This window comes from Bombina bombina, chromosome 4, assembly GCF_027579735.1.
Source record: "Bombina bombina isolate aBomBom1 chromosome 4, aBomBom1.pri, whole genome shotgun sequence".
NCBI lineage: Eukaryota > Metazoa > Chordata > Amphibia > Anura > Bombinatoridae > Bombina > Bombina bombina.
Genome location: NC_069502.1, coordinates 993,435,538 through 993,452,526, shown reverse-complemented (window position 1 = coordinate 993,452,526; position 16,989 = coordinate 993,435,538). Strand labels below are relative to the sequence as shown.

At 42.7% G+C, this 16,989-nt stretch overlaps 1 protein-coding gene across 3 annotated transcripts in view; it reads left to right on the top strand.

Annotated features, from left to right (window-relative positions):
• USP34 (ubiquitin specific peptidase 34) overlaps positions 1 to 16,989 on the top strand; it is a 1,226,195-nt gene that overhangs the window by 239,142 nt on the left and 970,064 nt on the right. For all 3 annotated transcript variants that reach the window (XM_053712051.1, XM_053712050.1, XM_053712048.1), the window contains exon 8: positions 12,831 to 12,892. In XM_053712051.1, the coding sequence (XP_053568026.1) occupies positions 12,831 to 12,892 (62 nt within the window). The remainder of the gene's footprint in view (positions 1 to 12,830; positions 12,893 to 16,989) is intronic.

Sequence of the window (16,989 nt, the reverse complement as noted above, 5' to 3'; positions counted from 1 at the left end):
CAGGCAGTGGTGTCTTCCGTTTAAGTTTCCTGCCTTGTCCCTCCCTTCATCCGTGTCCTAAAGCTTTGGTATTGGTATCCCACAAGTAATGGATGAACCCGTGGACTGGATACACCTTACAAGAGAAAACAAAATTCATGCTTACCTTATAATTTCTTTCTCTTGTGGTGTATCCAGTCCACGGCACGCCCTGTCACTTTAAGGCAGGTGTTTTTTATTTTTAAACTACAGTCACCACTGCACCCTATAGTTTCTCCTATTTTCTTGCTTGTCTTCGGTCGAATGACTGGTAGTGGCAGTTAGGGGAGAAGCTATATAGACAGCTCTGCTGTGGGTGTCCTCTTGCAACTTCTTGTTGGGAAGGAGAATATCCCACAAGTAATGGATGAACCCGTGGACTGGATACACCACAAGAGAAAGAAATTTATCAGGTAAGCATAAATTTTGTTTTTTCCTTAAAGGTACAGTAACGTTTTTTTACTAAATTGTTTTTCTCACATAATAAAGATTGTTAACGACTTGTGCTGTTATTACTAGTCTGTTCAACATGTCTGACAATGAAGAAAGTCAGTGTTCTATGTGTTTAGAAGCCATTGTGGAACCCCCTCTTACATTGTGTCCTTCTTGTACTGAAAGGGCCCTACACTGTAAAGATCATATTTTAGGTAATGATAGTGTGCCTAAGGATGATTCTCAGTCTGAAGAGAACCAGGATATGCCACCTAATTCTCCTCAAGTGTCTCAACCTCTAACGCCTGCAAAAGCGACGCCAAGTACTTCTAGTGCGTCTACTTCTTTTACTTTGCAAGATATGGCTGCAGTTATGTCTACTACCCTTACAGAGTTATTATCCAAACTGCCAGGTTTGCAGGGTAAATGCCATAGGTCAGATATTAATGTTAATACTGAACCCTCTGATGCCTTAGTGGCTATTTCTGATGCACCCTCACTATGTTCTGATTTGGTGGTTAAGGATTTTATGTCTGAGGGAGAACTTTCAGAGTCAGGAAGTTTATTACCTCAGACAGATTCGGACGTCATGTCCTTTAAATTCAAATTAGAACACCTCCGCTTATTGCACAGGGAGGTTCTGGCGACTCTGGATGATTGTGACCCTATCACAATTCCCCCAGAAAAATGTTTTTCCGGTTCCTAAGAGAATTTCGGAAATTGTTAGGAAGGAATGGGATAGACAAGGTATACCGTTTTCTCCCCCTCCTAATTTTAAGAAAATGTTTCCCATATCTGACACCATTCGGGACTCCTGGCAATTAGTTCCCAAGGTGGAGGGAGCTATATCTACTTTAGCTAAACGTACAACTATACCCATTGAGGACAGTTGTGCTTTTAAAGACCCTATGGATAAAAATTTAGAGGGTCTTCTAAAGAAACTATTTGTTCACCAGGGTTTTCTCTAACAGCCTATAGCCTGCATGGTTCCAGTAACTACTGCAGCTGCTTTTTGGTTTGACGCCCTGGAAGAGTCTCTGAAGGTTGAGAAACCTTTAGAGGACATTTTAGACAGAATTAAGGCTCTTAAACTAGCAAATTCTTTTATGACTGATGTTGCTTTTCAACTTGCAAAATTAGCAGCGAAAAACGCAGGCCTTGCCATTGTAGCGCATAGAGCATTATAGCTAAATTCATGGTCGGCTGACGTATCGTCTAAATCTAAGCTTTTATCTATTCCCTTCAAAGGTAAGACCCTATTCGGGCCTGAGCTGAAGAAAATAATCTCTGACATTACTGGAGGTAAGGGTCACACCCTACCTCAGGACAAGCCCCTCAAGATGAGGAGTAAACAAAATAATTTTCCTTCCTTTCGAAACTTTAAAGGAACATCCTCCGCTTCCTCTTCCTCCACTAAGCAGGAAGGGAACATTGCTCAATCCAATGCGGTCTGGAGACCTAACCAGGACTGGAATAAGGGTAAACAAGTTAAAAAGTCCGCTGCTGCTACCAAGACAGCATGAAGGGGCAGCCCCCGATCCGGGACTGGATCTAGTAGGGGGCAGACTCTCTTTGCTCAGGCTTGGGCAAGGGATGTACAGGGTCCTTGGGCATTGGAAATTGTGACCCAGGGGTATCAGTTGGAATTCAAGGACTTCCTCCCAAGGGGGAGATTTCATCGTTCACGATTGTCTGTAGACCAGATAAAAAGAGAGGCGTTCTTACGCTGTGTAAAAGACCTCTACACCATGGGTGTAATTTGCCCAGTTCCAGATCTGGAACAGGGGCAGGGGTTCTATTCAAACCTTTTCATGGTTCCCAAAAAAAGAGGGAACCTTCAGACCGATTTTAGATCTCAAATGTCTAAACAAGTTTCTCAGAGTCCCATTGTTCAAGATGGAGACTATTCGTACAATTTTGCCAATGATCCAGAAGGGTCAATACATGACCACGGTGGACCTGAAGGATGCGTACCTTCACATTCCTATCCACAAGGATCATCATCGGTTCCTGCGATTTGCATTTCAGGACAAACATTACCAGTTTGTGGCCCTTCCCTTCGGGTTGGCCACGGCTCCCAGGATCTTCACAAAGGTTATAGGGTCTCTTCTAGCGGTTCTCAGGCCGCGAGGCATAGCGGTGGCGCCCTATCTGGACGACATCTTGATCCAGGCGTCAACCTATCATCTGTCCACATCTCACACGGACATCGTGTTATCATTTCTAAGAACTCACGGTTAAAAAGTTAATATAGAAAAAAGTTCACTAGTTCCACAGACAAGAGTTCCATTCCTGGGAACTCTGATAGACTCGGTAAACATGAAAATATTTCCGACAGATGTCAGAAAATCAAAGATTCTAAATACTTGCCGAGCTCTGCAGTCCATTCATCGGCCATCAGTGGCTCAGTGTATAGAGGTCATCGGACTAATGGTAGTAGCAATGGATATCATCCCGTTTGCTCGCTTTCATCTCAGACCACTACAACTGTGCATGCTCAGTCAGTGGAATGGGGATAATGCGAATTTATCTCCTCAGATAAATCTAGACTAAGAGACCAGAGACTCTCTTCGGTTGTGGTTGTCACAGGACAATCTGTCCCAAGGGATGTGCTTCCCCAAGCCATCTTGGGTAATAGTAACGACAGAAGCCAGTCTCCTGGGCTGGGGTGCAGTCTGGAATTCCCTGAAGGCTCAGGGTGTGTGGACTCAGGTGGAGTCTCAATTGCCAATCAATATTCTGGAACTGAGAGCGATATTCAACGCGCTGCTGGCGTGGCCTCAGTTGGCTTCGGCCAAATTCATAAGATTCCAGTCGGACAATTTCACGACTGTGGCATATATCAATCATCATGGGGGAACAAGGAGTTCTCTAGCGATGATAGAAGTATCAAAGATAATTCGATGGGCGGTGCCTCACTCTTGCCATCTGTCTGCGATCTATATCCCAGGAGTAGAAAACTGGGAAGTGGATTTTCTAAGTCGTCAGACTTTTCATCCAGGGGGGTGGGAACTTCATCTGGAGGTGTTTGCAACCTTGATTCATCAATAGGGCACACCGGAATTGGATCTGATGGCATCTCGACAGAATGCCAAACTTCCATGTTACGGGTCCAGGTCAAGGGATCCCCAGGCTGTACTGATAGATGCTCTAGCAGCACCTTGGTCGTTCAACCTGGCTTATGTGTTTCCACCTTTTCCTCTCCTTCCTTGTGTGATTGCCAGAATCAAACAGGAGAGGGCTTCAGTAATTCTAATAGCGCCTGGTATGCAGATCTAGTGGACATGTCGTCTCTACCACCGTGGAGACTGCCATTGAGAAAGGACCTTCTCATTCAAGGTCCTTTCCAACATCCGAATCTAACTTCTCTGCAGCTGACTGCTTGGAGATTGAACGCTTGATTTTATCTAAGCGGGGTTTCTCTGAGCCGGTCATTGATACTGATTCAGGCTCGCAAGCCGGTTACTAGAAAAATTTACCATAAGATATGGAGTAAATATCTTTATTGGTGTGAATCCAAGGGTTACTCATGGAGTAAGATTAGGATTCCTAGGATTTTGTCTTTTCTCCAAGAAGGATTGGAGAAGGGATTATCAGCTAGTTCCTTGAAGGGACAAATTTCTGCTTTGTCAATTTTGCTTCACAAGCGTCTGGCAGATGTCCCAGATGTTCAGGCTTTTTGTCAGACTTTAATCAGAATTAAGCCTGTGTTTAAAGCAATTGCTCCGCCATGGAGCTTGAATTTAGTTCTTAATGTTCTTCAAGGGGTTCCGTTTGAACCCATGCATTCCATAGATATTAAACTGTTATCTTGGAAAGTTTTGTTTTTAGTAGCTATTTCTTCGGCTCAAAGAGTTTTTGAGTTTTCTGCATTACAATGTAATTCCCCTTATCTTATATTTCATTCTGATCAGGTGGTTTTGTGTACTAAACCTTGATTCCTTGCTAAGGTTTTTTCAAATAAGAATATTAATCAGGAAATTTTGGTTCCTTCCTTGTGTCCTAATCCTTCCCCTAAGAAGGAATGTTTGTTACTTAATTTGGATGTGGTTTGCTCTTTATAATTTTATTTACAAGCGACCAAGGATTTCCGTCAAACATCTTCCCTGTTTGTTGCTTATTCTGGGAATCGTAGGGGTCAAAAAGCTACTGCTACCTCTCTTTTTGTCTGAGAAGCATCATCCGCCTGGCATATGAGACTGCTGGACAGCAGCCCGATGAAAAAATTACGGCTCATTCCACTAGAGCTGTGGCTTCCACTTGGGCTTTTAAAAATGATGCTTCTGTTGAACAGATTTGTAAGGCTGCGACTTGGTCCTCACTTCATACTTTTTCCAAATTTTCCAAATTTGATACTTTTGCTTCTTCTGAGGCTATTTTTGGGAGAAAGGTGCTTCAAGCAGTGGTGCCTTCCGTTTAGGTTCCTGTCTTATCCCTCCCTTTCATCCGTGTCCTAAAGCTTTGGTATTGGTATCCCACAAGTATAGGATGAAACCCGTGGACTCGGTATATCTTGTAAAAGAAAAGTAAATTTATGCTTACCTGATAAATTAATTTCTTTTACGATATACCGAGTCCACGGCCCTCCCTGTTATTTTGAGATAGGATTTATTTTTTTATAAACTTAAGTCACCTCTGCTCCTTGTTAGTTCTTTCCCTTTCTCTTCCTATACCTTTGGTCGAATGACTGGGGGGAGGAGTTAAGGGAGGAGCTATATAGCAGCTCTGCTGTGGTGCTCTTTACCACTTCCTGTTAGCAGGAGGAATATATCCCACAAGTAAAGGATGAAACCCGTGGACTCGGTATATCGTAAAAGAAATTAATTTATCAGGTAAGCATAAATTTCCTTTTTCATAAAGTATTACAAACTCAGCCAGAATGGAATTGAACTTTTGACATACAATTATGTATACTGGATGTGTGTGTAATTTCCTCTGGTTTGTGTTCAGCAACTACATTCCAGAAAGTATTAATTACATTATTTTATTTTTTTCTACTGACTTTATTTTTAAAGATCAAGCTTAAAGTGAAAGTCAATCCTAGCGTTTGTCAAACACTAGGATTGGCCATTGAAACAACTAAAGGGGGCTTTCATACATGATACCCACGGCAGGACGCTATTTTGCTAAGAGATGATGTTTCCACCTCCTAGCAAATAGCATGCGGGAAATCCGGCGTCACATGGAGACAAGCCGAATTTGCCGCTCGGCTATTGGCTAAGAGGTGAAAATTTCACCTCTCAAGCAAAACAGCGTTCTGCAGTGAAACAAGTTAAGGAGCTTTCAGAATGAAGTATTTTATACTTTGTGTATGAAAGTCCCCTTTTTCTCCAACATAGGTGTGTCCGGTCCACGGCGTCATCCTTACTTGTGGGATATTCTCTTCCCCAACAGGAAATGGCAAAGAGCCCAGCAAAGCTGGTCACATGATCCCTCCTAGGCTCCGCCTACCCCAGTCATTCTCTTTGCCGTTGTACAGGCAACATCTCCACGGAGATGGCTTAGAGTTTTTTAGTGTTTAACTGTAGTTTTTATTATTCAATCAAGAGTTTGTTATTTTAAAATAGTGCTGGTATGTACTATTTACTCAGAAACAGAAAAGAGATGAAGATTTCTGTTTGTATGAGGAAAATGATTTTAGCAACCGTTACTAAAATCCATGGCTGTTCCACACAGGACTGTTGAGAGGAATTAACTTCAGTTGGGGGAACAGTGAGCAGTCTCTTGCTGCTTGAGGTATGACACATTCTAACAAGACGATGTAATGCTGGAAGCTGTCATTTTCCCTATGGGATCCGGTAAGCCATGTTTATTAAGATAGTAAATAAGGGCTTCACAAGGGCTTATTAAGACTGTAGACTTTTTCTGGGCTAAATCGATTCATTATTAACACATATTTAGCCTTGAGGAATCATTTAATCTGGGTATTTTGATAAGATTATATCGGCAGGCACTGTTTTAGACACCTTATTCTTAGGGGCTTTCCCAAATCATAGGCAGAGCCTCGTTTTCGCGCCGGTGTTGCGCACTTGTTTTTGAGAGGCATGACATGCAGTCGCATGTGTGAGGAGCTCTGATACATAGAAAAGACTTTCTGAAGGCGTCATTTGGTATCGTATTCCCCTTTGGGCTTGGTTGGGTCTCAGCAAAGCAGATACCAGGGACTGTAAAGGGGTTAAAGTTAAAAACGGCTCCGGTTCCGTTATTTTAAGGGTTAAAGCTTCCAAATTTGGTGTGCAATACTTTTAAGGCTTTAAGACACTGTGGTGAAATTTTGGTGAATTTTGAACAATTCCTTCATATTTTTTCGCAATTGCAGTAATAAAGTGTGTTCAGTTTAAAATTTAAAGTGACAGTAACGGTTTTATTTTAAAACGTTTTTTGTACTTTGTTATCAAGTTTATGCCTGTTTAACATGTCTGAACTACCAGATAGACTGTGTTCTGAATGTGGGGAAGCCAGAGTTCCTTCTCATTTAAATAAATGTGATTTATGTGACAATGACAATGATGCCCAAGATGATTCCTCAAGTGAGGGGAGTAAGCATGGTACTGCATCATTCCCTCCTTCGTCTACACGAGTCTTGCCCACTCAGGAGGCCCCTAGTACATCTAGCGCGCCAATACTCCTTACTATGCAACAATTAACGGCTGTAATGGATGATTCTGTCAAAAACATTTTAGCCAAAATGCACACTTATCAGCGTAAGCGCGACTGCTCTGTTTTAGATACTGAAGAGCATGACGACGCTGATAATAATGGTTCTGAAGGGCCCCTAAACCAGTCTGATGGGGCCAGGGAGGGTTTGTCTGAGGGAGAAATTACTGATTCAGGGAACATTTCTCAACAAGCTGAACCTGATGTGATTACGTTTAAATTTAAGTTGGAACATCTCCGCATTCTGCTTAAGGAGGTATTATCCACTCTGGATGATTGTGACAAGTTGGTCATCCCAGAGAAACTATGTAAAATGGACAAGTTCCTAGAGGTCCCGGGGCTCCCAGAAGCATTTCCTATACCCAAGCGGGTGGCGGACATTGTAAATAAAGAATGGGAAAGGCCCGGTATTCCTTTCGTCCCTCCCCCCATATTTAAAAAATTGTTTCCTATGGTCGACCCCAGAAAGGACTTATGGCAGACAGTCCCCAAGGTCGAGGGAGCGGTTTCCACTTTAAACAAACGCACCACTATACCCATAGAAGATAGTTGTGCTTTCAAAGATCCTATGGATAAAAAATTAGAAGGTTTACTTAAAAAGATGTTTGTTCAGCAGGGTTACCTTCTACAACCAATTTCATGCATTGTCCCTGTCGCTACAGCCGCGTGTTTCTGGTTCGATGAGCTGGTAAAGGCGGTCGATAGTGATTCTCCTCCTTATGAGGAGATTATGGACAGAATCAATGCTCTCAAATTGGCTAATTCTTTCACCCTAGACGCCACTTTGCAATTGGCTAGGTTAGCGGCTAAGAATTCTGGGTTTGCTATTGTGGCGCGCAGAGCGCTTTGGTTGAAATCTTGGTCAGCTGATGCGTCTTCCAAGAACAAGCTACTTAACATTCCTTTCAAGGGGAAAACGCTGTTTGGCCCTGACTTGAAAGAGATTATCTCTGATATCACTGGGGGTAAGGGCCACGCCCTTCCTCAGGATCGGCCTTTCAAGGCCAAAAATAAACCTAATTTTCGTCCCTTTCGTAGAAACGGACCAGCCCAAAGTGCTACGTCCTCTAAGCAAGAGGGTAATACTTCTCAAGCCAAGCCAGCTTGGAGACCAATGCAAGGCTGGCACAAGGGAAAGCAGGCCAAGAAACCTGCCACTGCTACCAAGACAGCATGAAATGTTGGCCCCCGATCCGGGACCGGATCTGGTGGGGGGCAGACTCTCTCTCTTCGCTCAGGCTTGGGCAAGAGATGTTCTGGATCCTTGGGCGCTAGAAATAGTCTCCCAAGGTTATCTTCTGGAATTCAAGGGGCTTCCCCCAAGGGGGAGGTTCCACAGGTCTCAATTGTCTTCAGACCATATAAAGAGACAGGCATTCTTACATTGTGTAGAAGACCTGTTAAAAATGGGAGTGATTCATCCTGTTCCATTAGGAGAACAAGGGATGGGGTTCTACTCCAATCTGTTCATAGTTCCCAAAAAAGAGGGAACGTTCAGACCAATCTTAGATCTCAAGATCTTAAACAAGTTTCTCAAGGTTCCATCGTTCAAAATGGAAACCATTCGAAAAATTCTTCCTTCCATCCAGGAAGGTCAATTCATGACCACGGTGGATTTAAAGGATGCGTATCTACATATTCCTATCCACAAGGAACATCATCGGTTCCTAAGGTTCGCATTCCTGGACAAGCATTACCAGTTCGTGGCGCTTCCTTTCGGATTAGCCACTGCTCCAAGGATTTTCACAAAGGTACTAGGGTCCCTTCTAGCTGTGCTAAGACCAAGGGGCATTGCTGTAGTACCTTACTTGGACGACATTCTGATTCAAGCGTCGTCCCTTCCTCAAGCAAAGGCTCACACGGACACCGTCCTGGCCTTTCTCAGATCTCATGGATGGAAAGTGAACGTGGAAAAGAGTTCTCTATCTCCGTCAACAAGGGTTCCCTTCTTGGGAACAATAATAGACTCCTTAGAAATGAGGATTTTTCTGACAGAGGCCAGAAAAACAAAACTTCTAGACTCTTGTCAGATACTTCATTCCGTTCCTCTTCCTTCCATAGCGCAGTGCATGGAAGTGATAGGTTTGATGGTAGCGGCGATGGACATAGTTCCTTTTGCGCGCATTCATCTAAGACCATTACAACTGTGCATGCTCAGTCAGTGGAATGGGGACTATACAAACTTGTCTCCGAGGATACAAGTAAATCAGAGGACCAGAGACTCACTCCGTTGGTGGCTGTCCCTGGACAACCTGTCACAAGGGATGACCTTCCGCAGACCAGAGTGGGTCATTGTCACGACCGACGCCAGTCTGATGGGCTGGGGCGCGGTCTGGGGATCCCTGAAAGCTCAGGGTCTTTGGTCTCGGGAAGAATCTCTTCTACCGATAAATATTCTGGAACTGAGAGCGATATTCAATGCTCTCAAGGCTTGGCCTCAGCTAGCGAGGGCCAAGTTCATACGGTTTCAATCAGACAACATGACAACTGTTGCGTACATCAACCATCAGGGGGGAACAAGGAGTTCCCTGGCGATGGAAGAAGTGACCAAAATCATTCTATGGGCGGAGTCTCACTCCTGCCACCTGTCTGCTATCCACATCCCAGGAGTGGAAAATTGGGAAGCGGATTTTCTGAGTCGTCAGACATTGCATCCGGGGGAGTGGGAACTCCATCCGGAAATCTTTGCCCAAGTCACTCAACTGTGGGGCATTCCAGACATGGATCTGATGGCCTCTCGTCAGAACTTCAAAGTTCCTTGCTACGGGTCCAGATCCAGGGATCCCAAGGCGGCTCTAGTGGATGCACTAGTAGCACCTTGGACCTTCAAACTAGCTTATGTATTCCCGCCGTTTCCTCTCATCCCCAGGCTGGTAGCCAGGATCAATCAGGAAAGGGCGTCGGTGATCTTGATAGCTCCTGCGTGGCCACGCAGGACTTGGTATGCAGATCTGGTGAATATGTCATCGGCTCCACCATGGAAGCTACCTTTGAGACGAGACCTTCTTGTTCAAGGTCAGTTCGAACATCCGAATCTGGTCTCACTCCAGCTGACTGCTTGGAGATTGAACGCTTGATCTTATCGAAGCGAGGGTTCTCAGATTCTGTTATCGATACTCTTGTTCAGGCCAGAAAGCCTGTAACTAGAAAGATTTACCACAAAATTTGGAAAAAATATATCTGTTGGTGTGAATCTAAAGGATTCCCTTGGGACAAGGTTAAGATTCCTAAGATTCTATCCTTCCTTCAAGAAGGATTGGAAAAAGGATTATCTGCAAGTTCCCTGAAGGGACAGATTTCTGCCTTGTCTGTGTTACTTCACAAAAAGCTGGCAGCTGTGCCAGATGTTCAAGCCTTTGTTCAGGCTCTGGTTAGAATCAAGCCTGTTTACAAACCTTTGACTCCTCCTTGGAGTCTCAACTTAGTTCTTTCAGTTCTTCAGGGGGTTCCGTTTGAACCCTTACATTCCGTTGATATTAAGTTATTATCTTGGAAAGTTTTGTTTTTGGTTGCAATTTCTTCTGCTAGAAGAGTTTCAGAATTATCTGCTCTGCAGTGTTCTCCTCCTTATCTGGTGTTCCATGCAGATAAGGTGGTTTTACGTACTAAACCTGGTTTTCTTCCAAAAGTTGTTTCTAACAAAAACATTAACCAGGAGATTATCGTACCTTCTCTGTGTCCGAAACCAGTTTCGAAGAAGGAACGTTTGTTGCACAATTTGGATGTTGTTCGCGCTCTAAAATTCTATTTAGATGCTACAAAGGATTTTAGACAAACATCTTCCTTGTTTGTTGTTTATTCCGGTAAAAGGAGAGGTCAAAAAGCAACTTCTACCTCTCTCTCTTTTTGGATTAAAAGCATCATCAGATTGGCTTACGAGACTGCCGGACGGCAGCCTCCCGAAAGAATCACAGCTCATTCCACTAGGGCTGTGGCTTCCACATGGGCCTTCAAGAACGAGGCTTCTGTTGATCAGATATGTAGGGCAGCGACTTGGTCTTCACTGCACACTTTTACCAAATTTTACAAGTTTGATACTTTTGCTTCTTCTGAGGCTATTTTTGGGAGAAAGGTTTTGCAAGCCGTGGTGCCTTCCATCTAGGTGACCTGATTTGCTCCCTCCCATCATCCGTGTCCTAAAGCTTTGGTATTGGTTCCCACAAGTAAGGATGACGCCGTGGACCGGACACACCTATGTTGGAGAAAACAGAATTTATGTTTACCTGATAAATTACTTTCTCCAACGGTGTGTCCGGTCCACGGCCCGCCCTGGTTTTTTAATCAGGTCTGATAATTTATTTTCTTTAACTACAGTCACCACGGTATCATATGGTTTCTCCTATGCAAATATTCCTCCTTAACGTCGGTTGAATGACTGGGGTAGGCGGAGCCTAGGAGGGATCATGTGACCAGCTTTGCTGGGCTCTTTGCCATTTCCTGTTGGGGAAGAGAATATCCCACAAGTAAGGATGACGCCGTGGACCGGACACACCGTTGGAGAAAGTAATTTATCAGGTAAACATAAATTCTGTTATTTGTTCCAATGGCCAATCCTAGCGTTAGGATTGACTTTCACTTTAATGGATTGAAATGAATTATAAACAGTCAAATGGGATTACTGTGTTAATTGATTTTACTGACCACTCTGCTAAAATTTTGCCAATATTAAGCTAGAATGAGATAATATTCAAATGTTTCATTGTTTATTGCACACATTTTCATTAAAGGGACACTGAACCCAATTTTTTTTCTTTTGTAATTCAGATAGAGCATTGCATTTTAAGAAACATTCTAATTTACTCCTATTTTCAAATTTTCTCTTGATATCTTTGTTTGAAATGCAAGAATGTAAGTTTAGATGCCTGCCCATTTTTGGTGAACAACTTAGGTTGTCCTTGCTGATTGGTGGATAAATTAATTTGCCAATAAAGTGCTGTCCAGAGGTCTGAACCAAAAAAAGCTTATATGCCTTCTTTTTCAAATAACAATATCAAGAGAACAATATTTTTTTTTTTTGGGTTCAGTGCCCCTTTAATTTTTTGGGTTCAGTGCCCCTTTAACTTAATGTATGTTAACAGGACAATCAACGTTTGGAAAAATGTTACATAGTTCTGCACTATGTAACTTGAGGATAGCCTTTTGTTTTTTTAAAAAAAAGCGCCTAATTTGTCACCTAAAACTATACAGTACTCGCCTCTAGTGCACTGGTTTTCAAACCTGTCCTCAGGCCTCCCCAACAGGCCAGGTTTTTAGGATTACCTTGGATGAGAGGAGGTAAACTAACCATGTTTACTAAGCTGATTATCTCACCTGTGTTCCAGTTCAGATATCCTCAAAATCAAGCCTGTTAGGAAGGCCTGAGGACAGGTTCAAAAACCAGTGCTCTAGTTTGAAGCTATGCTCTTCTGTGCGGCTGTTTTTTCAAATGGCGTGTCACTGTTTAATCACAGCGAGCCCGATTGGGCGATTGAACTACATGTAGCGGCGCTTCCACACAAGGCAAATTGCTGCTTTCTCAATGTTTACTGTCCTTTTTAAATTATGCAATTATTTTGTGCTTTGGATAGCAGAAAATGTTAGAATATTGAAAGTATAACACTGCAACCACCCGGCTGGCCGTATATAATTTTGTTAATGGTTTTCATAATGCTACTGTTAGACATATTAATGATCAATATTTATTTGTATGATTGTGTCTCATATTCTTTTTCTTTTGTGCATAGAACCAACTTCACACATTTAATGATGTCTGTAATAATGAGTCATTGGTTTCCGATACTGAAACGTAAGTACACTTTGAGATTTTATAAATGTATTTTTTTATTTTTTTTTATTTACAATATTAATACTCAGTGTGCATTCTAGTATTAAACTATTTCATTTGATATTATTATTTACTTCATAAATAATTTATTATTATTATTTACTTCAGAATTGTTATTGTTTAAAGGGACACTGAACCCAATTTTTTTCTTTCGTGATTCAGATAGAGCATTAAACTTTAAGCAACGTTCTAATTTACTCCTATTATCAAATTGTCTTCATTCTCTTGGTATCTTTATTTGAAATGCAAGAATGTAAGTTTAGATGCTGGCCCATTTTTAGGGAATAACCTGGGTTGTCCTTGCTGATTGGTGGATAAATTCATCCACCAATAAAAAAGTGCTGTCCAGAGTTCTGAACGTAAAAAAAAGCTTAGATGCCTTCTTTTTCAAATAAAGATAGCAAAAGAACGAAGAAAAATTTATAATAGGAGTAAATTAGAAAGTTGCTTAAAATTGCATGCTCTATCTGAATCGCGAAAGAAAAACAACTTGAGTTCAGTGTCCCTTTAAATAGATAGATTATCCCTTTAGTACCCATTCCCTAGTTTTGCATAACAAACACTTTTATGTCTGTGATTTCCTTGTATATAAGCCTCTGCAGACTGCCCCTTATCTCAATGCTTTTGACAGACTTGCATATTAGTCAATCAATGCTGACTCAAATAACTCCACAGGAATGAGCACAATTGTATCTATTTAGCACACATGAACTAGCGCTGACTACCTTTGAAAAAGTTTCAAAATGCACTGAGATAAGAGGCAGCCTTCATGGGCTTAGAAATTAGCATAGGAAACTACTTAGGTTTAGCTTTCAACAAAGAATACCAAGAGAACAAAGCAAATTTGATGATAAAAGTAAATTGGAAAGTTATTTACAATTGTATGCCCTATCTGAATCATGAAAGTTTCATTTTACTAGACTGTCCCTTTAATTTAATGTGTTATAAGCCTGTGCTACTCCAGATGAGAATGTAGCTGGTGAGCAAATGAGAAGCATTTTTACAAGCATATGTTTCAGTTACTGACTGTTAGATTGATAAAGGAGCTAACTGCCTATTAAAGGAGTGAAAATGTGAGTAGTGACGTATGCACTTTCTTTTTTATGACTCAATGAGTCCACGGATCATCTTAATTACTAATGGGATATTCACCTCCTGGTCAGCAGGATGCAGCAAAGAGCACCACAGCAAAGCTGTTAAATAGCTCCTCCCTTCCCTCCCACCCCAGTCATTCTCTTTGCCTACGTCAGTGATAGGAAGTTGTAAAGTGAGGTGTTAGATTAGATTCTTCGATCAAGGGTTTATTATTTTTAAAGTAGTGCAAGATTGTGCTGCTTTGTCCTAGGGTGTAGCCGTTGTCCATATCAGTCTCTTCAGTAGAGCATTGGTGGCTTTAGAGCAATGGGAACTTGTGGGACATAATTCTCACTGCGCCTCCCATGTATTCTTGCTGCCCTATATTCTTTAGTCTGAGGTAAAGAGTTACTCAGCATGTTATACTCCACAGGTCGATGTGAGGGAGAGGACCTCTCAAGCCTGGGAGCTGCCTTGCTGTCAGGGAGAAGCAGAGGTAAGTGCTACTTTAATTTTTCTGGGGCACATTAAAGAAGGGACTCAGAAAACAAGTGAGCACACTATTACTGAACATAAAGGGCACAGTAAAGCAGATGGCACTTTGTTAGGGACACAGTAAACTCTCCTGGGGTGGAGAGAACTTATGACAGCGTTACTTTGCAGGCACTGGGGCTGCATAAAGACTCATTTAATGGCTCTGGTGGTTGTACACATTTTATTTGCAATATGACAAACGGATAGTTCTCTACTTATGTTAACGCCCACGATGGGCGGATCCTACTGATTTGCGCATCACTTTAGTTGCGTTTCAGTCTGGGAGACATTAGAAAGGAAGTTCATCATGTCTGGTCTAGAGACGCATGGTCCGTGCAGAGCATGTGTTTCTAGGACCGGAGATGAAATTCCTCTTCAGCAGTGCTAAACGGATCGTCTAGAGCTGAATGCAGGGGAAGATTATCTGGGTACCAGTCAGGTAGGAGCACCTCAGCAGAGTAGCAGAGGTGTATACTTAATTGTAGTTTGCAAGAAAAAAGTAACCGTTTTAAATTTAAAGAGACAGTAACGGTTTTTCATTTAAATTTTTTTAGATAAATCAAAAAAATTTTATTGGCTATTTGGTCAATTGTGAACAAGCATGGACCAAGGGGCCTTGCAAGATGTTTTCTGCTCCTTGTGTTTTGAGGCAAATGTGGAACCACCAATCCCTTTGTCCCTCATGTATTGAGAGGACTTTAAAATATAGGGAAAAGATTTTTTCTGAGCCAACTTTTTCTAAAGCGGATGTTGTCCAGGTGTCTAATGATGAGGTTCAATATGTGCTGCAACTTTCTCCCCAGGAGTCCCAAATTTTACCGCCCTCACAAGCAGTGCCCTTCAAGTTGGGAGCTAAGATTTCGGAATTTTCAATTCTTGCCCGCAGAGCCCTATGGTTAAAGCCTTGGTTTGCGGATGTTTCTTCAAAGTCTAAACTTCTAGCTATCCCTTACAAGGGGGAAAACCTTGTTTGGACCTGGTTTGACGGAAATTATCTCTGATATCATGGCAGGTAAAGGTCATCTTCACCCTCAGGATAAAAGAAACAAACTGGAGTTTAAAACTTTTCCTCCCAGAGGCAGGTTTCTGCTTTCAAGATTAGCTGCAGACCAGACAAAAAGAGAAGTGTTCTTATGCTGTGTAGAAGACCTCTCAGACCTGGGAGTGATTGTTCCAGTTCCAGTACAGAAACAGGGTCAGGGATTTTATTCCAATCTCTTTGTGGTTCCCAAAAAAGAGGGAACCTTCAGACCAATTTTAGATCTCAAGAGTCTAAACAAATTTCTCAGAATACCGTCCTTCAAGATGGAAACTATTTGTTCCATTCTTCCTTTGATCCAAGAGGGTCAATTTATGACAACTGTGGATTTAAAGGACGCGTACCTTTTCACAATGGTTCTAGGATTGCTGTTGGCGGTGTTTCGGGTACGGGGCATTGCAGTGGCATGCTATCTGGACGATATTCTAGTCCAGGCGCCATCAATACAACAAGCAAGATCCCACACGGACATGGTGCTATCCTTCCTGCGATCTCACGGGTGGAAGGTAAATTTGGAAAAGAGTTCCCTAGTCCCAGATACAAGGGTAACTTTCTTGGGAACCATGAAAGATTATCAATACTTGTCAAGTTCTTCAATCCACCCCTGGGCCATCAGTAGCTCAGTGTATGTAAGTAATCGGGTTGATTGTAGCGGCAGTGGACATCATCCCGTTTACTCTGTTCCATCTCAAACCTTTACAGTTAAGCATGCTCAGACAATGGAACAGGGATTATACCAATCTGTCTCCTTGAATACTACTAGAGCAGGAGACAAGGGATTCTCTTCAATTGTGGTTGTCTCTGGATCATCTCTCCCAGGGAACCTGCTTTCGCAGACCATCTTGGGTGATTGTGACAACGGACGCCAGCCTTCTAGGGTGGGGAGCAGTCAGGGGTTCCTTAAAAGCTCAGGGAGTTTGGACTCAGTCAGAGTCTGTTCTTCCTGTAAACATCCTGGAGCTGAGAGCGATCTTCAATGCTTTTTTGGCCTGGCCTCAGTTAGCCTCGGTTCAGTTTGTCAGGTTCCAGTCGGACAACATAACTTCAATCATCAGGGAGGAACGAGTAGTTCCTTAGCTATGACAGAGGTATCCAAGATAATTCAGTGGGTGGAAGCCCATTCTTGCTGCCTGTCGGTGATCCACATCCCAGGGGTAGACAACTGGGAGGCGGACTTCCTGAGCAGGCAGACCTTTCATCCGGGGGAGTGGGAACTTCATCCGGAAGTGTTCTCCAGCCTGATTCTCAAGTGGGGTCAGCCGGGATTGGATCTCATGGCATCTCAACAGAATGCCAAGCTCCCGAGATACGGGTCGAGGTCCAGGGACCCCCAGGCGGAACTGATAGATGCTCTAGCGGTTTCTTGGACCTTCAGTCTAGCATACCTATTTCCTCCGTTTGCACTTCTTCC